Consider the following 27987-nt stretch of genomic DNA (forward strand, 5'->3'; position numbering starts at 1 on the left):
GATGATGGAAAGTATCCTTAACCACAGTAAAGCGCTACCTATTGATGATGTTTAGTGATAAAAATAACATCAGCCTAATTCAGCAACCACTCAAGAAGGGTTAATGTTGAGGTCCGTTGAGAACAGCTGCCCAAGTCACAAAAACAAACAGTCATATTCTTTACCTTCATTTCATTCTAAAAATAATCCAGTAGGCTTTTTTTCTTCTATTTACACGTTTGAGTTTCTAGAATCGGTGGTGTGTCTTTAACCGTCAGCTTGTACTCCCCAAATGAGTTCACCCAGGAATGATGCTGGCGGATTCCCACCGGAATGACTTCAACCTTTCTCAGCAAGCTAAGAGTGGCAAGAACACCAGCGTGTATTTTCGTGCGGCACCGTCAGGCACCAATATTAAACTCAATACAGTCATGAGGAATTCAGCTCGGGGGCTCAAAGTCAGCATGCTCCCCAGGCGTCCCGAGGTCTCAGGCCTTTCTCTTCCTTTTCAGGTTTATTTGGCAAGTAGTTAAAAAACCAAAATCTAGCACATTCCAGGGCTGTGGTCCCTCCCAAGCTTTTAAAAACCATCGGCACAGAAAGATTCTTCTCCCACCCAGTGGCTCCTGAGTGCATCTGGTCCCTAACCCCAGTGGCTTCTAGGAACCCAATCTGAGAAGATAAACCCAGACTGGTTTGGTGACTCAGAAGTGTCAGATAAAGATGACCCCAAGACACTCATACAACACATTCCCAACCCCCAGTGACCCAGACTCCAAAGAACACTTTGGCTAGCCTCAGGCAACACCGGGAACTGGTTTCCTCTGCACTTGTGAACCATCTCAGCCCCTTGGGAGGCCTGAGGCCAGGTGGGCAGAAAGGCTGCCCAAGTGGCACCTTGGCTGGGGCAGTCTGGAGAGGTGCGGCGGGCACATTCCCCTGACCTGAGCTCACAGCCCTGAGTCCTCCCAGCTTCCACCTGCAATCTGAGAGTGAAAAGCGACCCAGACTCACTCTCTTGTGAGCTGGGCCAGTAGAGATGTTATGAATCCCAGAGCAGGCTTCTAAGTGCGCCTGCCATTTATCCTTACTTAATGCTGCCACTCTTTTCAAAGTTTTAGAAACCACAAAAAACATTTGGAGTTATATTATTACTTTATTTTCCTTTTTTTAAATGTTATCATTAAAGTCATCCAACATACAGATATTCCTATGGCTCCTTACACATTTTCTTCTATCTAAAGTTAGGTATTTTAGCTATGAGACGAAGAAAATCATCCCATTAAAACAGCAACGCTTCTGAAAAATGGGTTTCATGTTTACATGATGGGAAGTCGACTCCCCATCGACCTACTAAAACTCCTTCAGTCCAGAGCTCTAGGAAGACGGCTCACTACCACGCGGGCCCGAGCAGAGAGAGGGCCCCAAAACGACAAGCGATGGGGTTATTAAACTTTTGAAACAAGCAACTTCTTTATTTATACAGAATAAGAATACAGAAGAAAAGCATCATTTTCCTTTTAGCCCTTTTATTAGTGTGTTTTGCCTCCACCCCAGTTACTGCCTACCAAGCGGCTATGAATAGTAAAAACCAGCTGATTTAAAGTCCCTGAAATGCATGCAACTTAAAATTCCCTAAAGCAAACCATCAGTTCCCAGTTCCCGCGTCTGCTGCTTATTTCGTGGAGGCTGGTGCTGCTGGGTTACCAGCTGTGTCTGCCGTGCTGCTGGGGTCTGGAGCTGCTGCTGCTTTGGCTTCTGCCTGCTGGGTTTCAGTTTGGGGCTCTTCTCCATGTCCGGCACTTTTCTTACTCTTGTCTGCTGCCACGGCCCCCATCTCCATGATTTCCTGCAGCGGCCGATCTGTTTCAAGGGAGCTGGGCTGGAGTTCATAAACCTGGACTTGACCTGGGACATCTATTGCTTTCTGTTCAAGTTTTTCCAGGATGGTCTGAACCTTCCTGACGCCATCTCTCCTGGCCTGACGGACATCAGCTCGTCCTTCGGGGTCTACTGAATCCAGGGCCAGCAGCTCTTTGGTCAAATACTCTTCTATCATCAGATACTTTTTGTCTGTCTTCTTGCCTTCAAAGTTGTCCACAGCCTGCTCCAGCCCCTGTACCTTCTCCAGGATGGCTTCCACTTTCAACACACCCGGATGTTTTGGGGGTGCTTCAGCTTCTCCTGGTTTTGAGGGTGTGGGTTCTGCAGGGGCAGGGCTGGGGGCTGCTCTCTCTTCTGCAGCCACACTCTTGGGGGACGAGGGGACAGCAGAAGGGGCAGGGCTGGGGGGACAAGGAACCGGAGCAGAGGGAACCTTTACTTCTACCTTCTCAGAGGGAGGTGGGGGCTTCTGGGAGACCGGCTGGGACTCTGCCTCCTTACGGATCACCGGAATCGGGATGTGTCCAGGGGGGAGATCTGGTCCCACGGGGCCTGGCTTGCTTTCTGGTTTGTTTTCAGGTTGGGGAACGGGCGAAGGTTCTCGATGGGTCATGGGCTGCTGAGAAGAGGCAAGGACACAAAGACATTTTTAGTAATTGGCTGAGAGTCACAGGCAGTTGTTTGCAGCTATGACTGACTAGAAAGAAACTGGCAAATGGCTTTCGCAAACTTTAACAGTATAAAAGAGATTTCAAAGTCAACCAACAGCTGCTACAAAATAAAAATATGGTATTAATCATCTCTGTGACCAAACCATTTGTTATGCTTCCATTCATCACCTTGTTCTGTTACCTCTCACTGGATTTTTTGGTAGACGGTATTCCTAGGGCAATGAAAAGAAAACCAGTATTTTCAAATGGAAATACCAAAAACTCATGCTGACTGCTAAGCCAGTTTAACTCAAAGCAAAGCCCTGGGTGAGTCAGACGCTCAGGTAATGCAGCCATGAAGGAATAATTGCCACTTGTCCCCCTTCATGCTGTGTGGACAGCCTCTGTTCAGGGTGTGACCTTCCCACGTCCTGTTTTAGAAAAGTTATAATCTCCTCCCCTAAACTTATGACAGCCTAGTGGTTTCTGCCCAAACTGAAATAGTTTTTGAGAATAAGCAAGATGTGCAAAATAGTTAACCCTGTAAGAATGTTGCTTGGCACATCTGCACCAGAGCTAACACTCAGCTGGGCAGCATCTCCGCACTGACTTCTGGCTGCGCAGGCTGAGACACTCTTTAATGTGACATAAACTACAGCCAAATACATATATTTTAAACAGCAAGCATTTATCTTTCCTTTTTTTTTTTTTTTGCAGAAGATTTGCCCTAAGCTAACATCTGTTGCCAATCTTCGTGCTTTTTCCTCCTGCCACCGCCCCCCCCCCCCCCCCCCCCCGCCAAGCCACAGGACATGGTTGTGCACAGTTGCAAATTCTTCTTTGTGAGCTGCTGCCACAGCATGGCTCCTGACAGACGAGTGGTGTAGGTCCCCACCTGGGAACCGAATCCGGGCCACTGAGGCAGAGTGTGCCAAACTTAACTGCCAGGTCATCAGGGCTGGCTCTATAGCCAAATATTTTTAAATGAGCTATGCCTAAAACAAATATCTTGTCTCTTCCAGCATTTAAGTGAATATCTAAAATTCCTTTAAAAATATCAACACATCCTAATTTCATCAACTGGGAAGTAAGAGTTGGACTACATCATCATCATTATTATTTTTTTAAATAAGAGCAGTGTCGCCTTTGTTTATTTTTTATTTTTAAAGATTTTATTTTTTCCTTTTTCTCCCCAAAGCCCCCCGGTGCATAGTTGTATATTCTTCGTTGTGGGTCCTTCTAGTTGTGGCATGTGGGACGCTGCCTCAGCGTGGTTTGATGAGCAGTGCCATGTCCGCGCCCAGGATTCGAACCAACGAAACACTGGGCCGCCTGCAGCAGAGTGCACGAACTTAACCACTCAGCCATGGGGCCAGCCCCAGACTACATTATTTTTAAAGTACCCCCAACTTAAACTATTGAAGTCTACTATAATGAATGTTCAGTTAGGTCACATCTTTGCAAGCCTCCAAAAAGGGATCTTTGAACAAGCTATAAAGGGAGGCCACACAAACAAACAAGGCAAAGGGAAGTGGAAATAGGATTAAACACTGTTTCAGCAATTGAAGGAAATATATGGGAAAGAGAGGAGGGGAAGCCTCCAGCTCTGCAAGTGGGCACCTCTTTCCCGGGATTACTGGGCCCGAGTGAGGACTTTGTGGACACTTAGCTTCTGATGCCAGCAACCTCCTTTTCCAGCCAAACTCTCTTGCAACCCAGACATCCTCAACTTTGACTCTTAACCCTCAGGAACCAGCCACACGCCTCCCTGTGGGTTTTAAAACAATGGCTGGGTGAGAAGTGACTTTAGAAATACCTAAGAGGAGGTACTCTACGGCTTGTACTCTTCAAAAATGTCAAGGTCATGAAAGCAAAGGCAGGCCGGGGAACTGCTCCAGATTGAAGGAGACTAAAGAGAAATGCCATCTAAACGCAGTGCTCATGATCCAGATTAGAGCCTGACACAGGAGCAAATTCCTATAAGGGAGACTTGAAAATGGACTGTGTATTACACAATAACATTGTAGACTGTTAAATTTTCTGATTCTGATAATTCCACAGTGATTGTGAACAAGAATGCCTTTTTCTTATGAAAATACTCGAAGTATTTATGGGTAAAGGGGCATGATATTTACAACTAAATCTCAATTAAAATATACAGGTGATATATAGAGAGAGAAGAAATGACAAAGCAAATGGAGGAAAATATTAATAAACAGTGAATATGGGTGAAGAGCATACTGGATTTCTTTATACGATTCGTATAACTCTCCTGTAAGGTGCAAGTTATTTCCAAATAAAAAAGCTAAAAAAATAAGAGTAAAAGGAGAGTGATCTCTTAGAGGGCCCAGGACAGTGTCACTATTTGTAGTAAAAAGATACCCTGTATTTGTTTACAGAAGGACTTTCTTCTAAAAACTATGGCGGAGGAGCCGGCCCAGTGGCGCAGCGGTTAAGTTTGCATGTTCCGCTTCTTGGTGGCCTGGGGTTCGCTGGTTCGGATCCTGAATGTGGACATGGCACCGCTTGGCAAAAGCCATGCTGTGGTAGGCATCCCACGTATGAAGTAGAGGAAGATGGGCATGGATTTTAGCTCAGGGCCAGTCTTCCTCAGCAAAAAGAGGAGGATTGGCAGTAGTTAGCTCAGGGCTAATCTTCCTCAAAAAAAAAATTAAAATTAAAAAATTTTAAAAAATTAAAACTGTGGCAGAGAATTAACTCAGCTGCTCAAGTCACAGCCAGAGGGGGCTCAGGGTTGCAGAATGTTCTACTGCTAAGGTACAAACTGATAAAACTAGATGACCTCCTCCTCCAGGAACCAGACCCCCACGTGTCTCCAATGAAGGATGAGTGGACCAGACCCGTGCCTGTAACTTTCACCAGGCCGGAAGGTTTCCCATCCACTCAGCCGGCTGGCTCATCAGCCAGGCAATCTGGTCCTCTACCGCAAAGGAGAAGAAAAGTGTAAGACACAGTCCCTGTCCCCAAGCTCAGAGCCAAGCTGAAGTGAGAATATGAACACTTTTGAAATGCACAAAATCATCACATGCTGAACTGTAAGGGACTCACAGTCCGAGATGCCGTGAGAAGGATGAGCGGGCTTCACGGAAGAGGCAAGACCAGCGTGTCCCTTGGAGGATGGGGAGAACTTGGGTTGTAGAGACATTTCAGGGAGGGGTTTGGCATGAGCAAAGGCTCAGCGGTGGGAATAGGCTTGCAGGGTGAGAAGGGCCACCAGTGAGGAAGGCGACAAGCTGCCTGGAGGAGGCGTGACTGGGCTGTGAGGGGGTCTGAAGGGTCCTCAGAGGGTGTGGTGGGCACTAAGACACCAGACCCCCAGGTTCTGCCCAGCCATTTCCCATCGGGGTGGCTGGCACTCTGCCTCTAAGGCAGCTGCAATGAACAATGAGCAAAAGCTGTAGAAAGTACTACAGGTTCACAGCCCTCGTCCTGCATTTCTGCTGACAACCTGCCATTTCCAGGATCTCACTTTCCCCCAGATAAGGTGTGTAAACTAGGTGGGGCTGAGGGGAGAATCAGGGCACCTGCGTGGAGCTCCTCAGCCCCTGGAGAGAGGCTTCTGTGGCCAGTGTGCTGACACCAGCTCCCGTACCTGAGGCCTGTCGACCACGGTGTGCACACGGAGGGGCGAGGGAGAGTGCACTGGTGTGCTGCTTCTGGCTGGAGAGCCCTCCCGGCTGGATGCACCTCGGACAGGCACCCGGAATGGGGATGCTACTTGCGGGGGCCGGGACTCCCAGTCATCCGCCTGGATCTTGTGGTAGACGGGCTGGTGGGTCTGGTATTCACCCTGCTGAGCCGGGTAGTGGATCTTCTGGGCTTGGTGGGAGGGGAGCTGGGCTGCCGGCCGGGTGGCGTTCTGCTCGTGGATCACGGGGATGGGGATGTAGCCCCGGGGGAGCTGGTGGCTGCCCAGGCTGCCCCGCGCGGAGGAGGACGGCAGACTGGCCGAGGAGGATGAGGACGAGCAGTCCGAGGCAGCCGGAGACTGGGATCGCTGCAAGACACAAGGGTAGACACCTGGCCCTGAGACAACCTTCAACCCGGCCCTCCGACTCGCCTCCACTGTGCGCCTGCTCAGTGCAACAGGTTTAACAGGACCTCCCAGCTGTGAGCCTTTCCGTTTTCAAGACTGGGAGCTCGGAGACAAGAGGCCTGGGTTCAAATTCTTAAATGCCCCACAGCTTTCTGAGCCTCATCTAAAATATGGAAAAGCGTGCCCCCTCCCTCACTGGGCTGGCTTGGAGATTCAGTAACATAATCTGTATATGTGCCTTAGCACAAGCGCCAAACACAGGAGGTGCTCAATACATCCCCATTTGCTAGCATTCATCACTCCACTCCCTCCTTCCTCAACCCTTTCCCTGCTAATCTACAGAGAACTCAGCTGAGCATTGGGAACTGCATCCCCTGTGTGGCCCAAGGCAGGCAGGCCCCTTTCCCTGCTGGGTCACCCTCTATTCACCTAGAAAACTAGGAAGGCATTTCCCCAGCTGCTTCTAAGGATCCTGCTAGCTCAAACTTGTTGGTATTTCTGATTGATGTGTCATTTTTGACATTTACAACAAAAACATTACAAATAGAAGTACTGCTTCTCCAAGAAAGGGGTCCCACGTTAAGAGTGATTTGTCACCCCAAGCAGGCAGTGAAGCCAAACAGATCCAGAATAGAGCCAAGGGAGGCTATCCCCGCTCCTGTGCAGACGAGGAGCTAGAATCTGTGCTCTAGAACAGTGCCAGTGGGCACATCAGGACAGGGTGCAGATGGGAAACACAAGAGGGCTTAGTGCTCAGGCCCCTGCTGGGTCCACTGCCCTCAAATCCGAGCTAAGAACCGGACGAAGAACTGTTCTTCAGACATGCGCACACTCAAGTTTTTAAGCGTATCATAAACCCGCTGCCTTTCTGACTCCTTATTTTGGATTTCCTTTTAAATTGTGGGACCCTGGGAGGGCAGGTACGCTGTCTCATTTTCACATCAGGAGAGCTCCAGGCAGTTAACACTTATCAGTAAATACTGAACTGAACAAAGTAACAGGGTACCTCTGTGTTTCTGAAATAGAGCGCCCGGTGAGTGAGGAGCATCAAATGAGGAGCCAGAAGGCCGGGCTTCTAGCCCCAGCAACGCCACTTCCGCCTTTATGTATTTGGACCAAGCTGTTTACCCTTATGAGCTCCAATTCCTTAACTACAAAAATCAGCCATGATCCCTGCCCAGCTGGAAAAAACACCTGTGAAACACAGGGCAACAATGTGGGGCTGTCTTTGCTGGGTGACCGCTGATGCTGCAGGCCAGGCCCGCATGCCCTGCATCTGATCAGGTACCCGGCCCAGGCCACGGGCAGCAGTCTGAACTCCCAGGCCGTGCCCCACAGGCCGGCATGCCGGGCCTCTTCTTACCTCAGGTCTGTGGGAGGCTGGGGGCTGCGCCACCTCAGCTGCTGTCCCCGCCTGTCCACTCTGTTTATCTGGCTGGGTGGCTTCCGCCACACCCCGCAGAGGTGACTGGGACCTCTGAGGAGCCGCCGTGGCCGCCTCGGTTCGGAATCGCTGCGTCCCAGGCTGGGGAAAGGCAGAGAAAGGGTGTGGCTGCCGGCTCTCGGCGCCATCGTGGAGGACTGGAATGGGAATGTAGCCTGGTCGGAGGCGGGGGTACACAGCATGGCCCTCCCTAGTGGGCAGCAGCCTGGTGCCCTCCCGGGAAGGGCCATTTGCCGAGGATGGCGGTTCCTAAAAGAAAAAGAGAAGAAACACAGACTGGTTAGAAACCAGGAATGAAAGGCTCCTGAAAAGGAAAAAGGATGGTGCTGGGTGCTCCCCTCTTCGAGGGTGACACCCCACAGTGTCAGACAGGACGGCTGAGCACAGGGAGCATGGCTGCGCCCCCTCTTCTGTCAGTCACCTCCTCCCCTACTGAGGCAGCTGTCTGGCCAGCAGTTTAAGAATTAGGGGCATCAAGAAAAAGCAGGTGAGCTGAGGTATCTGTTGAGCACAAGAGAGGTCCCAATTTCCCAAAGTGGTACGACAGGTTTCTTTTCTGGGTGACAACCGGGCAGCAGTGTACGTAGGAGAGCCAGTGCCTGTCTCCCAAACCTTCAGAGACCCAGATCAGAAGGTGTGAGGAGGATTCAACTCCAACTCGCTAGATTATCGCCAGCTTCTCTGCTTCCTAAAAGGTCCTCACGTTTCCTAACAATACAGAGTTGTGCTGGACCCAAACACAAGCCACAGCTTGGAAATCTTTGCAGAGAAAGGGCGGCGGGGGAAGGCTGCCTCCTCAGAAAGACTTTCAGAACAAGCGGCAAGAAAGGGAGATACAAAGGGAATACAGAAGCAGCACAGGATGAGGACAAAAACCCGGGGATTAATTGCGCTGGTCTTACGATGCCAACAAAGCCTGCTTGGCCAGGCGGCTGGGGTCCCTCTTATGTCCTCTCATGAAGTTCTCCCTTCAGCAGCCTAGCTATTTTGGGACCCTTGAGAAGGCCAAGTTCCAGATGTACCACAGAGAAAGATCTTGTTTCAGACAACAAGGCTGGCCAGTCACTCACCGGGCAATGTCATTTCTCACCAAGTAGAGCTGGGCGACCCGAGCCAGGGACCCCCAAGGCTTTCAGTCCTATCTCTTGAACACTAGAGGGTCCTTTTACAGCGGAGGGGGCTATGGATGTGCGCCACTTACACACATCTGAGTGGATCAACTATGAGGGAGGAGAGTGATCCCTCCTTAAGGAGGCCTCTCTCTGAACTGGAAACAAACGCCAGAGGCTGAGCATCCATGAGCTTCTGGGTGTAATCCCCACTGCTGCAAAATGGGTCACAAGTACAGACAGCCAGGAACTGTCCTGCCTTCTGAGTGATGGACCACTGTAGTTCTGCCTTGTTTCTGCAGTTGTGTGCACCAGGTGGCTGACCCTGGAATTTAGCCCTTTTAGACCCATTGACTGCTTCCCTCTTGCTGAGACCCTGCCCCGGGAGGGCCTCCAGCATACAGGAGAGGCAAGGGTGTCACCATGTCCTTGGGGACAATAGCAGACAGGCACTCTCAGATTAGAATAGCCACGTGCTCAGGGCGGCGGCATTACTTTAGCCTGCTTTAACTGTCAGGTCACCCAAGAGCAGGGAGTGGGTCCAGGCCTCACATTCAGAACCGAATTCCTGCTGAGAGACAGGCAGCGAGAGGCACTGCAGAAACCCTGTGCTGCTCAGTACTGACTCCTGACACGTCTTGCGGGCACTGTATCCACTCAGTGGGGCACTCTTCCTTCCAGCCTGAAGCAGGGGCAGGGACAAGTCCTGGAACATCTGTCTGCTGGCTGCCCAGGGGCACTGTTTCCTCCCAACCACGCAAAGCCTCGCGCCTTCTGCACAGCCCACGGAGCTGGGCAGTCAGCAAGCCCTCATCCACAGACCACCTCCTGTAAACATCCTGCTACCGAGCTGCTGGGTACCATGGGGTTACCAAAGCAGCAAGGCACAACCCCTGCCAGCGAGGGGCTTACAAGATGGTGTAAGGCTCCATGAAATGACCAGAAAGCAAAACCACCCGGAGAACATGGGAGGCCCTGCAGATGGGGAACACCATGGGCTTTTCTAGCTAGGATGGCGCCATCCTAGACAGGGTGCAAGTTTATTCTTACCTCTACTAGTAACAGTTCTGGGGTAATTCTCTTAACCTCTGTGAGGCTTAATCCCCTTACCTAGAAAATGGAGCTAGCAATATCTACTCCACAGGCCCGTTGTGAGGTTTTATGAGAACATATCAAGAGGGATGCCAAAAGGTCGAAATGCATGTGAGTTCCCTCCCTAAGTCAGCACGGGATTATGCTACTCAGACCCCAAAGTGTCAAAGGAATCAAAACTGAAGGACAAAGTTAACTGACGGTGATTGGAGACAGGATGGTGGCTGCCCCTGACGGAAACGGTGATGCATGGCAAGGGTCTTGAAAGAACCTTCTGAGGGCATGGGAATGTTCTAAATCTTTTTCTGGGTGGTGGTAAATGGATGTATACCTATGTACAAATCTATTGAACTATACACTTCCCTGGCACCCCCACGCTGCTCATTCCTGCCACCTGCCACCCACACTATCTGGTTTTAACAGGTGAGAGCTGCCAACCCCACCATCTCTACACAGCCGCTGCGAGCTGCGCCTCCAACTCAGAATCTTCCAGGGTCTGGAAACCTTAGCTGGGCCTGGCTGAGGCTTGGTTCCTCCTGGGGGAAGCCCATGGACCCAGAAGGCACTGGAGCTGGCCTGCCAAGAGCTGTGCATGTTATGCATCTCACTGAATATTCTTTGTACCTCGGTTGAAAGAGAAAAAGGAAGGAAGGAGGGAAGAAGAGATAATGAAGAGCAATTCTGCCTGCCCAAGGGACTGTGACAGCAGAGACTGCTTCCTAGGGCCAATATTCGACCTGGGGCTTAGAAGTGCCACGTTTGGGTCAGTGGAGGAAAGCATGTGGTCACTGTAGGTGGGGGCGGGGGTGTCAGAGTGGCGGTGGGAAAGGGGGTAGCACTAGAAGGTAAGTCCTGAGCTGAAGAAGATAAGGCTGGGAGCCCAGAGGGCTGAGCTGCAAGTGAGGCTCCACGTCCACTGTCCTGAGAGTTGCTGACAAGAGATGCCCCAGCAATGTGGGAGGAACCGAAAGGAGAAACTAGGACACATCAGGAAACGAGAGAAGTCAGGGATGAGAGTAAGGAAGTAAGGGCGAACCAAGGACCGAGGGCAATGGAAAGGAAAGGAAACCGAGGCGGCGAGATGGAAAGGCTGCCATGGCTGGCAGGACAGGAGGAGGAGCGAAGGGAAGGGGCCATCACCAAGACTCGAGTTCTGAGTCTGCAACCAACTAAAAATGATGCTGTGAGCTGGCACAGACTGGAAGGCAGGGATGGTTAAAAGCGGCCTGGAGGCAGGTTCTCCTACAGTCCTGAGGTCTGCGCTCCAGCTTCTGTGTGAATTAACAACCCATTTATGCCATTTAATAAAAAACCACAGGAGCCGGCCCCACAGCCAAGTGGTTAAGTTCACGCACTCCGCTATGTGGGCCCAGGGTTTTGCTGGTTCGGATCCTGGGTGTGGACATGGCATCGCTCGTCAGGCCATGCTGAGGCAGCATCCCACAGAGCACGACCAGCGGGACCACAACTAGAATATACAACTATGTACTGGGGTGCTTTCGGGAGAAAGAAAAGGAAAAAATAAGATTGGCAACAGATGTTAGCTCAGGTGTCAATCTTAAAAAAAAACAAGTTTTTTTAAAAAGAAAAACACACATCTCTCCATGAGCCTCACATGTAAAAGAAGGCCAGCCTCCCCTCTACTCTGGTGGGGTCTTGTTTAGAAAAACACTGCTTTAGGTAAGTTAAAAAACCACGTCAGGGGCCAGCCCCAGGGCCGAGTGGTTAAGTTCAAGACGCTCTGCTTCAGTGGTCCTGGTTTGGTTCCTGGACGTGGACCTACACCACTCATTGGTGGCCATGCTGTGGTGGCATCCCACATACAAAATAGAGGAAGACTGTCAAAGATGTTAGCTCAGGGCGAATCTTCCTCAAGCGAAAAAAGAAAAAAAAAACCACATCACTTTTACAGAATAGAAAACTAAACACTTCTAAGTGAATGAATAGTTTTAACCAAAAATGAAACTCCCACCCACAATAAGGCCTGTACCAGGAATGCTGACGCCACCTTCTAATGTTTCTACTCTGCTATCATTAGAGCCCTGTCAATAGCAAATGCTTCAGCTTTTATCAATAAAAAGCACTGCCTGAAAGAGTTAAATTGCCCTTTCTATCTTCTACGGTGTTTTCATCACAATGTAGTAAAAAAAAAAGAAAAGATATTTTTTAAATGAAAAAAGTAAAAAAAATGTGTAATATTTATGATTTATCCTAGAACATGACTAGAACATGTCTCATCAGTCCTGTAAGAAGTTTTCTCAAGTTCAAGCACAAGTCCAGAAAAAGCCCTTTGCTTACAGCAGCATCTTCCATGTAAGACTCACTATGCGCCCCACTGACTTCAACGGGGACTGGGGAATCCACCTTCCTGGGTTCTGCCTGTGTGACCACGTGACAGGGCCCACGACCTCAGTGACTGCAGACAACTGTGAGCCTGCCTCCCCGGCTCGGTCTGCCTGCAGCTTCTCAAGGACTGATGATGGTACCACAGGAACCATTCTCCAGGGCAGCTTAGCTCATTATCCTTATCTTTGGGCAAAGACATCTGAAATACATACCTATAAAATCCAATTAGGAAATAAGAGCCAGCGTCCTGATGTTCATGGCTTATCTCATCACATTAATTTATAAAATGAATTCGTTAATTCTTCTCCCTTGTTTGTGCACTGCCTTGAAATCCTGAGGCGTGTCTCAGAGGGCACCAAACAACTCCATGAGATGCCCAAGATAAAAAGTAGGAACAATTACCCCAGATGAGCCAAAATGTGCCTTATTAAGTACAAGATATTATTATGAGAAAAGCCTTGGGGTCAGGTTCTAAGTTTGGGCGAGACTTTAGGCTTATTACACAAGTCTTGTTTGCTTAAGAGCACGTCTAAACTTCACTCCCGGTTTTTAATAACAATGTGGGCACTAAGGGGACAGCTAGGAGACACAGAAAGAGACTGTGCTTGGTCTGAACCCTGGATCCACCCCTAAGGATGTGTGCTACATAAACAGCTCACATCCCCCGCTAGACCTTAATTTCCTCAGCTGTAAAATGAAGCGGAGGCCCAGATGTTCTGTAAAGCAGTGGTTCTCAGACTCTAGGGAGCATGAGGAGCACTCAGAAAAGGCAAAGGAAATGCAGACTATAAGCCCAACCCCAACCAAGTCTGATTCGGTAGGTGTGTGCTGAAGCCCAGCCATAACTACACTGAGAAACGGAGCTAAATGAAGTTCCCTCCAGCTCTGACATTCTCTGTGGCCTCTGATTAACTCTGAACATCTACATAAAGCTCAAAAACAAGGAAAAGTTGATGTCACGGAAATATAAAAATGACTACTCTTAACTACACTCAGTTAAATCACATCAGAAATTGCTGGAAGTCAAGGTGCCCCAAAGCTTCAGGTACCAAACGAAGAGGAGGAAGCTGCTGAGCCCTGGGAAGCACTCCTATGCCTTACAAGCAGGGCAGGAACATAAAAGTAGGGCAGGAACAACAGCCCTTGGGCTCGTGCCAGGCACATGCCCACCACTCTGCTGGGGTGTCACGCATTCATGGCCTTAGCTGCTTTGGGAACAACTGGAGAGCAGGGTTTGCCTTGACCCACCCATAACTGATTCCCTATACAGAGAGTGGCTTCTGAACCCTGAAAACAGCCCCTGGGTGAGCCCCCACCTCCGCTCCACGGTACAGTGCTCTCAAAAGATGGGCTCAACACCTACAAAGCCCAGCTCCCGCCAGTGTGGTCTGAAGGAAGGTAACAGCAACAAAGATCACTCTGAGCGCTGCCCCACAGCACTCGCCTTGACAGCCCTGGGTCTCAAGCAGGACACAGATTCCGTTAACTAGGATTTTAGGCCAGATGAGCCTTCACACCAGTCAAGTGTTGACTTTTACCAAGGACATTTCTAAGCGTCTAAACAAAGAAAAAAAGATGGAGGGAAATAGGAATCCTGAAACTCCCCATGTATCTAGGACTTGCATCAAAATTAAGTGGCTTGGCTCAGCTCTATTAGGGAGAAAACAAAAGAAAAACTGCCTTCTAAAGCACAAATAGAGTTGAGCTTCAACATCCTACCAAAACTTCCCATTTGGTTATTACAGGCCACAGAAATGAATCAACTATTATTGCCAATTTGAAATATAAACATTTATTTGCATCCCCACAGCCAAACTCAAAATTCCTCAGTTCCCACTGGATAGTGATCCCACTGTTCCCAGCCCTGTTTGGGGCACATAACAGAGACTGGGTAAATTCTGAATAATAAGAGAAGTCTATATTCACTGAAGTGCGATTACTGTGCTCCTGGTAAGACAAGAGTCTGTGCTGCCCACCAACTCCGTAAGCAATCTGGTCCCAGGTGACTGGAGGCTTTATCTGATGCGCCCTTTATTAAAGTATACATACTCTGTCCTGGGATTACTAAGATGGGTGTCCCTGTGTGTTTCTACCGGGGAAAACGTTTTTAGAAGATGAAACTCAACATTGCTTCTTTTTGCAGCTGAGCCCAAACAGGGAGGAAGGACCCAGCACGAGCCCCTGTCTTCAAGTTGCATCCGGGGCTCCAATCCCGCCCCGCTGCTCACCAGCTGCGTGCCCTCAGACAGGACTCCTTGCTACTAAGACTCAGTTTCCTGAACTGTAAAAATCCCCATGCCTCCCAGGGATTTTTGCAAGATTTAAGTGAAATAAGGCACGAAAAAGTCTTTATAAACCCTGAGCTGCTCCATGACCTACATTATCATGTTCCTTTATTCCACAGATGGACCAGCTTTTCTCAAGCAACAGTTGGTGGACCTACTGTTTATAAAACTGTAAATTTGTGTCTAATTCCTAAGTGGTCTCACCAAGTTGGTAATGAGCCTGTTAGAGTTAGAAGCCCCTTTATCTGAGAGTCTTAAAAGCACTAATTAGCAAGGATGCCACTTTCTCTGCTGAGAACTTCTATCTAAAGTTTCACAACTCGGAAGCAAACCGCTAACAACAACTCTAGGGGCCAGAGCCCTAAACTCCCCTCTCCCTCCAGCAGGCCCCAAGCAGCTCCTCTGAAGGGGCCTGAATTGTGGACAAACTCCCTGCTGAGAAGCACCCACTTGCACTAATTGTGGCTCACATCACATCAGAAATTGCACTCATGCCCGAGGCCCAGAGGAAAAAGCTAAGCCAGGCTGGGGCAGGAGGATCCACCTGGGAGTAGAACATGAACTGCTAGCTCCCCAACACGCTCACTGCACCCCCATCAGGGCACGTAAGGGGCCTCCAGGCACCACTGACCACAGCTGGGTATTTCCCCTGCTGGACTGAGTGCCGGGGGCTCAGTCAGCATCCAGCCTCCCCAGCCTCCCAGCCTCCCAGCCCCTGAAGCCCTTCTCTAGGATTCCATGTAGCAGATGTGGCCCAAGGTCACATGGGAAGTCACTGCAGATCCAGGTGAAGAACCCCAGTCACCACACTCTCAGCTCCTGAACTGACGGCTTCCGGGAAATTAAAAACTACCTACTTCCACTTCAGAAAAAAAGAAAAAGAATAGGGACACCTGCTTTAATAAATCTAAAGCCCTTGGGGCTGGCCTGGTGGCGCAGCAGTTAAGTTCGCACGTTCCGCTTTGGCGGCCTGGGGTTCCCCAGTTCGGATCCTGGGTGCAGACATGGCACCACTTGGCAAGCCATGCTGTGGTAGGCGTCCCACATATAAAGGAGAGGAAGATGGACATGGATGTTAGCTCAGGGCCAGTCTTCCTCAGCAAAAAGAGGAGGATTGGCAGTAGTTAGCTCAGGGCTAATCTTCCTCAAAAAAATAAAATTGAATAAATAAATCTAAAGCCATGAATCACAGATGGAAAAGTAGTGAAATTCCAATATCGGGAAGCAAAGTCTGTCTGATTTCAAAGAAACCTCCTCATGGTACATTTCCATGGGTTTCTCAAGGACTTGTCTCACACTAAGGTGGAATCACCTGGTTCTTCCATCTGCTAGATGCACACCACGCAAGTGTTTGTTGGCATCAGCGTGCAAGGCTTCAGCCATGCATTTTGTACAAAACACAATTTCCCCAAAGAAAAAAGCTCCAGTTCATCAACTGCAGCTCAGGCAAGGGGAGACCATCTCTGACCGATGTTGGCTGCCCTGGAGGGAATTCCTGGGGGGGACTCTCCTCCCCACCCTAAGCAACTACTCAAAGCATGCCTCCTCCAACAATCATACTCCTCCGAGGGAGGGCCATGACAATTAGAAAACCCCTCCCTCTCCTTCCTTCCATGGTGACATTTCCACCCCTTAGAGCTGAGTCCAGAATGGCTGTGCAGATGGCCGGCCCCTCGTTAACATGGCTCAGTTCCCCCCCAACACCAACTAGGCACCTAGCTCCTGCTGGCAGTCTTCAGGCCTGCGCAGAGATTCGTAGAGACTCTCCCCTCAAGGAGTCGGGGTTGAGGGTAAACACAGCACCCCGTACAGCACAGGGCAGGAGCCACAATTCCCCTGGCCTGCTTAGGGTGAGGGAGCAGGCACGAGTCTCCAGGTGATGGGGCTGTGGGCTGCAGGTCTGGCTAAGGCTCCAGAAAGCCAACAGCCTTCATCTGACGCCTGGGCTGCACCGCCGAGTTACTGCCCAGCTACATACCACCCTCACGAGGGGCACAGGAACTCCAGGGAAGGGTGCTGAGGGTGGAAGGAGAGCCAGCTAAAGTGGTACAAGGGGGATAAGAGGAGGCCTTGCTTCAGAGAGACTTCAGGCCTATCTGGGAGCAGACAGACCAATATCCAATCAAAACTGTCTACCATGTGGGGAAGCCAACCACCCCTCTGTGAACCCCCTCCGCTTCTTACAGGAGGCTGTGATCATTCCCATGGACCACACACACCTGTCAGGCCGGGCCCTGACTCATCGCTTTCCACGCACCAGCCCCCTTGATGCTCACAACCTTGCTAGAAAGTACTGCTGGATGCCTGTTTTACCGAAGGGGAGACTGAGGCTCAGAGACGGTGAGTATCTGAGATCACCAGAACCCAGGTGTGTCTGACGCCAAGGTCAGGGACTGCCTTTCGCTATTATCATCCTTTCATGACTCCTGCGCCATCCGTACACTGTGTGATGAGAACGGTTTGTGGCTAATGTCTTCAAACTCTTCATCTTCCTGGGGCAAAACGCAGCAGGAGGGAAAGCATTTCACTTCGTCCAGTCGAGCTGGGCTGAGGCTCAGACCTGGAACATTCAGTTCGAGTGCGCCCCGGGTCAGGGAGCCAGCGCTCGGTGCTGAGTCACTGCCTGGCTGAGGCAGGACAGCGAGAGTGAGGGCACTCGGCTCCATTCTGAGTCACCACGGCCTCAAGACTCCACATGCGCCCAGGGTCTAGGACGAATCCGGAAGATACAAAAAACCAAGCGGCTGCCTTCTCTTCTGCACACGCATGTGATTTCCTATCCTCCCGCTGTTTGAATTTTTAAACTATTCATTCATTCATTCAGTGTCCTAGAAGAATTTAAAATAACTGAAAAAAACTACAATTCTACTTTAGTGAACACCAAAGCAGTTATTTTGAAATAGGAAATGTCTGTTCTCCAACAGGATGCTAAGGAACTTTCAGTGGAAAATCTCACCTCAATCGCTGGGACACAGCTCTGTGCTGGGAGCTCTGGGGCAGCCGAGCTGGGTTTTTTTGTTTGTTTGTTTATTATTATTTTTTTTTGAGAAAGATTAGCCCTGAGCTAACTCCTGCCAATCCTCCTCTTTTTGCTGAGGAAGTCTGGCCCTGAGCTAACATCAGTGCCCATCTTCCTCTACTTTCTATGTGGGATGCCTGCCACAGCATGGCTTGCCAAGCGGCGCCATGTCCGCACCTGGGATCTGAACCAGCGAAGCCCAGGCCACCAAGAAGTGGAACGTGCACACTTAACCGCTGCGTCACCGGGCTGGCCCCAAGCCGAGCTGTTTACAGGCTCCTGATGCAGGCAGTGGGCAATCTGCAATTCGGGGCTTTTCTGAATTGACAGTGAATAAGCAGCTTCACTATGCAATGTCTGGCCTTACTGTTGGCCACACGGGAAAAACGCAAAACTGAAGAGAGACTCCTTTCACCACGCTCAGGGAGTGCCAGGGTTGCCCTTGGTGCAGCTGTGGATCGGCAGCATCTGGCTGCTCTCAGCGCCCAGGCTCTCCAGCAGGCCTGCTCCAAGATGCTGTGTCACTGGTAGGGACAGAAAAGACCTTCTCCAGACCGTGAGGATGAACTCAGGGAATCAATAGTGAAGTTCTTCGTGTAGAAAAGGCCATTCAGAAATGCGATAAAGAGGCACCAGCTCCTACGGGACATCTGGGAGACCAGGACAACAGTGTAGCACGTGGGAACCAAGAGAAGGCTTCCCTCGACACACACACTCCAGTCTGCGCTTCAACACGGGCGCCTTTTCTTTAACCGCCCGTCCACTCCGGAGCCCAGGCCCACGTTTTACTCTTCTCCACACAGAATCATTCGATTTGTACTGAGCCTGTGGATCCTGCCAGGCACTGAGAGGCAGAAAGATGAAACAGATGCAGATGCTGCCTCCGGAACTCTCAGCCCACGGAGACATGACCCCAAGGCAAAGCAGAAAAGTGCTGCCTTTTGGAGGAAAGATTCAAATTAAATTAATGAGGAGTCCAGAGCAGGGACAGCCTGCTTCTAACCCGAGACAGGGAGGAATGCTTCACGGAGAATGGCATTGAAGCAGGCAGAGCTGTCCTCTATATGGCACTTAACATCATGCCTTGCACAGAGCAGGCACTCAGCAAATTTCAGATGGGATGAAGGAGGAAAGACTTGGGCCCATCTCCTAAGTGCAGACCCAGGCTCAGGAAGTGAGCCAACATTTCCGATCAGCTGTACAGACACAGACCCAGGGCTGTTTATTCCCGAGGCTGTGGCTGGCGGGCTCTGAGTATGAAGGACTACAGCCTGGCCCACTCTGGGCAAGTCTTTCAGGCTTCCCCAGTGGGGGTAAACCTCTGGCCACAAGACTCTTTTTGTTTTGTCATAACTGACAGGCCTCAGGTCAAGAACATCCCCTCTCCAAGTCTATTTTCTCATGCATAAGATGCACCTAGTAGGTTCAATCTTAGAGAACTGCTTTGAAGATTTAAAGAGATAAGGTTTGTAAAAGCATTAACCAATGTCTGGCACATATATATAAACACGTTGACAGACAAAAAAATATTAGGTTCATTCCTTCCTAAAGAAGCTCTCTCTGATTAAGCTTTCACAAACTGCCTGGCTTCCTGAAAAGCTGCCAAAGCCCCCAAAGAAATCTTCGTAGAAATATGCAAAGACTTGGTAACACCAGGTATCTCACAGAGTCACACAATGCCAAGCGAGGGGTGGGGATCCACTTCCACATCTGCAAAAGGAGGGGATGTGCTTAGATTCCGAAGTCCAAGTATGAATCTAAGAACTGAGGCAGAGGAAGACCCTGGGGCTGGAGACTTGATTCACAGGCAACGGGGAGCCGGGAAGGGCTGTAGATTTCCACAGTCAGGTATGACAGAGCTTCCTTTAGCGTTCATTAGCACTAGGGGGTCCTCAGAGATTCCTCATAAGCAAGGCCTTTGTCTTCTGCTCCCAGTTTTTCTATGTAAGGTGTCTTAAATACTTAAGAACAACATTAAAACAGCACAAATGTGAAGGAGAAAGAGCAGGTTTGGATTATGCATGGCTTCCTATTTTTGATGATAAGCATCAGATCATTTTAAAACGCCAATAGGAAGTAATAAACATGTAGAGTGGTTTATATAAGGCAACCATGTGTCATTCCAGAAACGAGGACAGCGCTAATCAAGCCTCATGGGTGGTATGAAGCTTTCTGACTCACAACCAGCCCTAAGAGCATCAAACAGCTAAGCCTTCACCGGCCCTGGCTAACGTCAAATGCCACCACCATCCTATGTACCAACTCTACCCTCATAAAGGGCAAACCTACTGTACAAAACAGGGGACCAGTTCTTGCATAAGCCAAACACAGACTGTTCTTTAGAGGGGAAAATGACTGTCTTGGATGAGCTGGACTCCTAAGGCATCTGGCCATGTTCTCTATCCCCAACAAATCACTGTTCATCAGTGGCAAAGGAATTTGCTCTGCCGTAACTGCAACTTGCTGGAAATACAAAGGAAAGAACGGCCACTCATTTCCTGACTGTGCTCTGATTCTGCTGGGAGGCATAAGAGCTTGCAATCGATCTGCCAAAAGCAAAATGATCTCATCTTCAAGAAAATTCAGGAGGCTCTGCTGAACCTGAAGCAGAATAAATGGGTGTCTCTACTTCAAGCATAACTCAAAACATCTCCAATTTCCTCTGAAAGGATATTCTACCCATCTCTCACAGGGCCTGCGTATAATCTGTCAAATTATTACAGTGAGCTTGTGCTGGGAGAGCGAGACAGGAAGGAAACCCCCTGGCTTGCTTCCTCCTGCATAGAGGAGGGTCTTGGGACCACCCTGAGTCTGACCACCTCCCCACACCAGGCACTGCCACTTTACCGATTCCATCCATCCCTGTGCCACCCCCACATTCACACTCCCAGAGGCCAGCCACCGGGGAGGTTCACCAAGAAGGAAAACGGAGGCTCTGGCAAACGCTCTGTAGGTTAGATGTTAAGCAGGTGCCACTTGAGGGAGTCCAGGGCCTACGTGCAGGCATACACTATGTCACAGGGCCCCACACACTGCCCCTACAAAATGGGAATGCCGTCCTTCAGTCTGGCTGAATGAGAATCATCATTTTTTGACTTACAGACTTCTGGGCCCTTCTGAGCGATTCAGATTCAACAGGGGGTGGGGGTGGCAGGCGGGTAGCAGGATGACGCAGCTGGTCATCTGTGTTCTTAAAAGGCTTCCCTGGTGACTGCCAGGCTTAGGAATCTGTGCTGGTGACCTCCGAGATCCGCAGAGCTAGAACAGCCCTGCTCCTTGACGGAGAGGGGTCTCCCTCTGGTCCCGGCGAGGTTTGTGAGGGGGCAGCCCAGCGACATACTCCAAAGTATCCAGCCTCTGTTTATTCAGTGAGGACACCCCAGAGGAGCGGCTGCATCGGAACTGAGCATCTCTTGATTCCAAAGCCAACGCCACCCTCTCTGCCAGGGAAGGGGCCTGGACTGGTATGAACTTGCCAGGGGATTAGCAGGAAGCCCACGTGTGCAGAAAATCGATATCAAGGAAGGCTGCAGGTGGGGAGGTTCAATGGCTCAGAGTGGAATGGATAAAGCCCACTGTCTTTGCCTCTAGCTGTCCTGCCTCTGCAATGAAGGGCAAGACACTTGCTTTCACTTGCTCCCTCTGCCAAAACAGGGATAATGAGGGGCCAGCCCGGTGGCAGAAAGGTTAAGTTCATGCGCTCTGCTTTGGGAGCCCGGGTGCAGACCTATGCACCACTCATCAAGCCATACTGTGACAGCATCCCACATACAAAATAGAGGCAGAGTGCCACAGATGTTAGCTCAGCAACAATCTTGCTCAAGCAAAAAGAGGAAGATTGGCAACAGAGGTTAGCTCAGGGCTAATCTTCCTCACCAAAAGAAAAGGGGGGGGCGGGGAGGAGAGTGGATAAAGAGCCACTCTAACCACTTCAGGGGAATGTGGGACGATCAACTGAGGACAGAGGATAAGACTAAATAAAACACCAAGTTCTAGTCTTTCTCTTCTTTCCATAAAAGTCATTCCTTTACCAAAATGGTTAAACTGTAAACACCCAGAAGCTGTGTTCCCCAAAAGAGGCCTTCCTCTGTTTTTCATGCTCAATGAATAGCTCTTTATTGACTGATAACATCCCCTCTTGAAGGTAAGGATGCTTGAAGGGTCCTCTCGGCCCAGCTCCTCCAAAATGACCCTTTTCACATTCCACATTATACACCAGGACCCTTTTCTCGTTATACAATAAGAAACCAATTTCTGATATAAAGTAATACTGAATTTCCACTGTATTTAGTCTGGAGTGAGGTGTACTTCATATAAGTGAAAGTAAATTAGTCACCCAGATGTTCTGTGTGTATCAAAGCACGTGTTTGTAAAGCAAGGCAGTGCAAAGAGCTAATGAAGCGAATGTTTTCTCCTCACGTCTTGGTGCCATGCTGACAAATCTCAAGTAGTTAACTTGGTAAAGAGAAGTCTTTTCCTGAGTTAGTCACATCCAGCCACCACCAAGCAATGACAGCACAGAAGTTACCCACCCACACTAGGTGGTCAGGAGGACACAAAAAATAATCAATTATTCCAGCCCGCACACTTCACAGTTTCATAAAAATTCAAGACACTTCTACCTTCTTCTGAACAGATACACTGCCTGTTATTAGGATTTTCTGGTCCAGTTCTCTGTCTGCTGTTAGTACTAGCTGAGTGACCACTGGAAACACACTTGAATTCTCTGGGGTTTTCCTCAGTAAAATAAAGAGGTTGAACTAAAACATCTTTAAGCAGCTTTCAACCTTAAAATTCTGACTGTTAAATTTTCAAATCAACTTTTCCAGCGTCAGACTTCTGATTCAGTAGCTCTTACTTTCTACTTGTGGGGAACAATAACAGTAACTCAACCTGTCTTTCCCCTCTTGAAAGGGATAACGAAACCACAGCCTAACCCATCCACCAGATGGGTAACCGAAGATCTCAACTTGCTGGGTGAGTTTCACACTGAAAACAAACTACTGGCAATCTGGGTCTCGTACTGCACTCACAGTGGATATGTTCAAACTTGATCTTCACGCATAACCAAGGATGCCAGCAGACTCTGACCATCCCTGTCTCTATAGGAAGGAAGCCTCAAAATGATAGCTTTTTGGTTTTTTTTTTTTTACTACGCTAAAGATTAACAACCATGCACACTGCAGTAATAGGGGGGGTTTGAAAAGAGCATTAGTTTCACCCAACAATGGGCTGACCAGACACACAAAAAAGAATATATAAGCATGCCCAGCCCAGCTAAGTACAGCCTCTTGTACTAATTTTCAGAAATAAATACACAGTTAATCTCTTGTAAATGTAAGCTGCTGAATATATAATGTCTCACTGTTGGGCACCAGAGTGTTAACACTAGTTTTAAGAAAAAAGCACATAAAAATGAAGGTGTATAATACAGATCTTTTTTCTAAAATGATGATGTAAAAAGCATTTTTAATTTTGTGAATTTTTAAATCTTCAAAATAACTTACTGGCTCTTTACAGCTTTTATGTTTATTTTGCCCAGACAGCATAACATTACTCTTTCTTTATGTGTATTTCTTTTTCCCAAGACTTTTATTTTGAAAAAGCTCAAATTTACGGAAAATTACAAGAGTAGTACAGTTCTAACTTTTTAAATTAACAGACATTTCAAATTTGTATTTTCAAATTTTCATGTTCCTAAGGGTTAAGTAGTACATATCCTTGCATATACGTAAAAGAGGCATATTTCTGCTGTATTCACAAAAGTATTACTATTCAGTTATTTGTGTGTTAGAAACAAACCCTAGGTATTTTCATACCATAACAAGGAAGGGAATGTATGCCATTAAAAAAAAAAATCATTCTCTTTCTCGCCAGTGTGAGGCAATGTCGTAAGGCAATGGCCAGCTATGAGACAGTCTCACGTATTTAGTTTAGAAACTGCCTGGAAGAAGAGCATCTTGTTTTTAAACAAGTCACACTAGAACATATTCTTCTTGAAAACGGTTTCAAGCAATAATACAATTCTAATTTCAAACGCAGAAAAGGGGAAAAAAAGGAATGTATTCACATCACTCTCCTGAGTCACTCTGCGCCTGAGACTGGAGAGCAAAGTCAAGAAGCCCCTCAACCAAGTGGGGGTCCTTCAGGGGGTCAAATTCCTACGAGACCACCACCCAAGCCTGCGAACCGGCCCCTGGCGCCCACGGAAGCGCGAGCAGCACAGCGAACCCGGGAGCTCAGCCCGGGGAGCGGGCGGCGGCCGAGGCCGCGGCGGGGCCTGGCCCGGGCCTTCGGCGCTGACCAAGGCCGCCCGCCCCTCCCGGGCCCTCGAATCGAGCTGGTGGACCGGACGTGGCGCCACCGCGCGGGTCGCACTTCCCGGGCCGACCCCTGGAAACCAAATGCGGCCCGGGGAGGACAGTCCCCTCCGTGGCCCTCCCCCTCGCCCCGACGCCGGCCAAGGGCGAGCCCGGAGGGGCTCGTAGGGGCGCCGAGGGCCGAGCCCTGGAAGCCGGCGTCCGCCGGGGGACCGTGCGTCCCAGGTGGCCTTCACCGCCCTCCGGGGCCGGGCGCCTCGCGTCCCCGCAGCCCGGCGCCGTCCCCCGCCCTCGCCGTCCAGGGGGCCGCCGGCCGGCGCAGCGCGGGCCTGGCTCACCTTGGGGCCCTCGGGGGGCACGCGCGGGTCATTCCACGTCGTGGTGCGGCTGTTGTGGTCCACGAAGAAGGGCCAGCCGGTCTGCGGGTCGATCTTGATCTCCCAGCCGGGGGGTAGGGGGTCGCGGTCGCTGGCGCCGTTGCCGGACGCCATCTGCACCATGGGTGAGTGGGTGGCAGCGCTCATGCTGGGTCGGGGTCGGCCCGGAGGGGCGGCCGCCGAGGTGCCGGGGTGCGGGGTGCGGGGTCTCGGGGTGCTGGGTCGCGGGGTGCCTGGTCTCCAGGCGCCGAGTCGCTCACTGGCTGCGGCCGGAGCAAGAGCCGTGCGCGCCGCCGACGTGTCCGGGAAGCCGGCGCCGGGCACCTTTATGAATTAAAGGAGGGGGTGACGTGGCCCGAGAGGGGTGGAAGTGTCTGGAAATAGCCTCCTCGCTGCCAAAGGGGAAGGAGGAGATAAAGGGAGGTAGCAACTGGCCGGCTAGAAACTTCTGGTCCCATCCAGAGAAGTTGGCGGCGGCGCGAGCTGGATGCGGAGCTCCGCCCTGAGTCATTGGCTATAATCGTGGCGGGGCGGGCCGGGGGCGGGGCCTCAGCCCGCCCGCCCCCCCCCACCCTCCCCCACCCTCCCCCACCCCCACCTCTGTCCCCGCCTCCCTCGCCCAGCGACCAGAGACTGGGGGTCGGGGGGCGGTCCCCGGGCTGAGATCGCCCAGGGGTGGGTGGGGGTGCACGCGCACCTGCGGCCAGCGGGCGGGACGAGCAAGCCCCGAGGCCATCGTCTGTGCGCCCAGGGCCGGTTTCGGTTTCCAGACTCGCTCCCTCTTCTTGAAGCCGCGTGGGTGTTCCCGGGACCCAGAGTCCGCGAGCCCGGTGCCTGCTGCCGTTCCTTCGTATAAAAACAAAGTCATCGTTAGCCTTTAAAGTCCTTGGTCTTCAACTAGAGCCTTGCCCCCGACCCCCACCCCCTTTGCTCCCTCATATACTGATACTCAGGGACACGGTCGTCCTTCAGTTACGTTTTAATCACTTTTTTTCACAGGCTCAAGCGCTGTCCAGAAGGAGGTCTGGAATGTTGATCTGACACCATAACGAAGCCAGGGAGAAAATGGAAGAGCAAATGGAAACTCACCTGCCTGCCTTTTGAAACCCAACGAAGAAAGATTGCATCAGCTCCTGGACCTCATATCTCAAATATAGAAACTCTCGTTGCAGTGAACAACTTTAAAGAAAAATCACATCCTTTGGGGTTTTGGTCTTTTTTATGGTGGAGGCTGATTCTTGCTATCCTAAATCTTGACCTTATTTGGGAAGTGGAGACCAAATTGATGCATGAAAAAGTTTTGTTTGGTTGATTCAGTGGTGGTTGCACTTGTAGCCTCAACAGGGCATCCCCATTCCTATGGGAGAGAGAGAGGGTGCTCCAGATAGAGAATGTTTCAGAGCTTCCACTTTAGATCCTTAGGCCTGCAGACTCATTCCTTCCCCCAGAAACATTTTGAGATGCTGCCTTGGACTATTGTGGGGTCCAATTTTCCAACTCAAATTCAGAGAATACCCTGGGACCCTCCACAACACCTTTTGTCTCTTTCTGCCCTCAAATTACTCCTTTTGGAGCAAATGCTAGAGAGGCCTTCTGATTATTTCCAGTGGAATGGTTCCCACTTACATAGGTTTACTTATCAGCTTTGAAGTCCAAAAATGCAGTTTTGTGAAAACACAGAGGCGATTAAGCTACAGGGACTGACTCAGGTCACAAATACACAAGAGACTGATGTATAAACCCAAATGCCAGTGTACTAATTTACCATCAGAAATATTACTTTTGAAGGAGCTGGACCCTCAAGTTCATTGGTCAGTGTCTATCTGATTCTTACTTATATCTGAAGCTCTGAGCACTGGGCTGGGCCCAGAGTCCATATTCAATAAATACTGATGTTTATTGAAGATTGAATCCAAAGTGAATTTTTATGTCTATCTTCTTCCTTTGCTCACTTAGCTTTCCACTTCAACTACAGTTTAAACACTGAGAGCATTCTTTCCTGGCTTTTTTTTTTTGCTAGACAGAAGCAGGGAGGAAGCAGGTTCCTCCAGGATTACCATAGCTGCTTCTGAGAGTTGTATTCCACTAGGGGCTTCAAATGCTTTTGTCTAAAATGGAGCCATAAATCTTGGAGTGCTGGCTGGAAGACGCTCCTCTGAGCCATGCTGGATAACGAGGAAGATGTCTGTCCTTGGTGGCTTTTTCCTCTCTGGGTCTTAGGACTCTCATTCCCCGGGTGCTGTGGACGGAATGCTTGTGTCCCTCCAAAATTCATATGTTGAAACCTATTCCCCAATATGATGCTAATAGAGTTGGGGTCTTCGGGCAGTGATTAGGTCATGAGGGCAAATCCCTCATGAATGGGATTAGCACCCTTGTAAAAAAGACCCCAGGCGCTGCCCATTGCATAGTGGTTAAGTTCAAGCACTCAGCTTCAGTGGCCCAGAGTTGGTGGGTTCGGATCACGGGTGTGGACCTACACACTGCTCATCAGGCCATGCTGTGGCAGCGTGCCACATGCAAAATAGATGAAGATTGGCACAGTTGTTAGCTCAGGACCAATCTTCCTTACCAAAAAAAAAACAACAAGAAAAGACCCCAGAGAGCTCCCTTGACCCTTCTGCCATATGATGACACAGTGAGAAGATGGCTGTGAACCAGGACACAGGGCCCCTGCCAGACACTGAACCTGCTGCTGCCTTGATCTTGGCCTTCCCAGCCTCCAGAACAGTGAGAAATAAGTTTCTGTTATTTATAAGCCACACAGTCTGAGGTATTCTGTTATAGCAGCCCAAGCAGACTAGGGCACCAGGCCCTTGAGAGTTCACTTGCCCAGATCAGAAGCTTAACTGTGACCCTGGATTCTCCTTTCTCTCTTACCATCCAGTCGTCACCAGGTCTGTAGATTCCACCTCCTCAATATTCCTTGATTCTGTGCACTCTTTCTTTGGCGCCACCAGCCTGATCCAGGTCACCCTTATCTCTCATCTGGACTCTGGCAACAGCCTCTAATCTTGTCTCTGTCCAATCCATTGCCCACATAGCAGCAGAGTGACCTTTTTCAAGTACAAATGAACCATATCCTTTCTCTGGTTAGAATGGTTTAATGGTTCCCATCGCCCTCTCTATGTCCAAGTCCACACTCCTTGGCCTGGTGTACTCTGGCCCCTTCCTCCTTCTCCCCGGTGCGTGTTCCACTCTGGCCCTGCTGAACTCTCTCAGGCACACACTGCGCTTTCTCATCTGCACACATTCTTCCTCCGCCTTCTCCCCAACCTGCAGCACCTTGCACTCCCTTTGCCTGGTCAACTCCTCTTCATCTCCAGGTATCACCTTTGCCAGCACTCTCCTTCACTGTCCTAGTCTGGGTCATGTGTCCCTTCTAGATGCTCCCTTACAAATCCTGTGCCGCCCTATCAAGCACA

General features: G+C 50.0%; 1 protein-coding gene across 9 annotated transcripts; it reads right to left on the minus strand.

Moving 5' to 3' along the window:
- Positions 1–1115: 1115 nt before the first annotated feature.
- On the minus strand, positions 1116–27793 carry BAG3 (BAG cochaperone 3). 9 transcript variants are annotated; one of them, XM_070587841.1, is made up of 7 exons: positions 27443–27793; positions 25652–25919; positions 25260–25408; positions 24524–24954; positions 7934–8263; positions 6127–6531; positions 1116–2482 (listed from the first exon to the last, which is right to left on the minus strand). In XM_070587841.1, exons 4-7 carry the CDS (start codon positions 24707–24709, stop codon positions 1655–1657), a joined length of 1749 nt encoding a protein of 582 aa, XP_070443942.1. In that variant the 5' UTR covers positions 24710–24954; positions 25260–25408; positions 25652–25919; positions 27443–27793; the 3' UTR covers positions 1116–1654. The 9 variants fall into 9 exon arrangements, with proteins under 9 accessions (XP_070443942.1, XP_070444409.1, XP_070444242.1 ...); XM_070588308.1 differs by having other exon boundaries at positions 1116–2479; positions 27443–27705; XM_070588141.1 differs by lacking the exons at positions 25652–25919; positions 27443–27793 and adding an exon at positions 25539–25649 and having other exon boundaries at positions 1116–2479.
- Between the last annotated feature and the right edge of the window lie 194 nt (positions 27794–27987).

This window comes from Equus przewalskii, chromosome 1 (assembly GCF_037783145.1).
Source record: "Equus przewalskii isolate Varuska chromosome 1, EquPr2, whole genome shotgun sequence".
Taxonomy (NCBI): domain Eukaryota; kingdom Metazoa; phylum Chordata; class Mammalia; order Perissodactyla; family Equidae; genus Equus; species Equus przewalskii.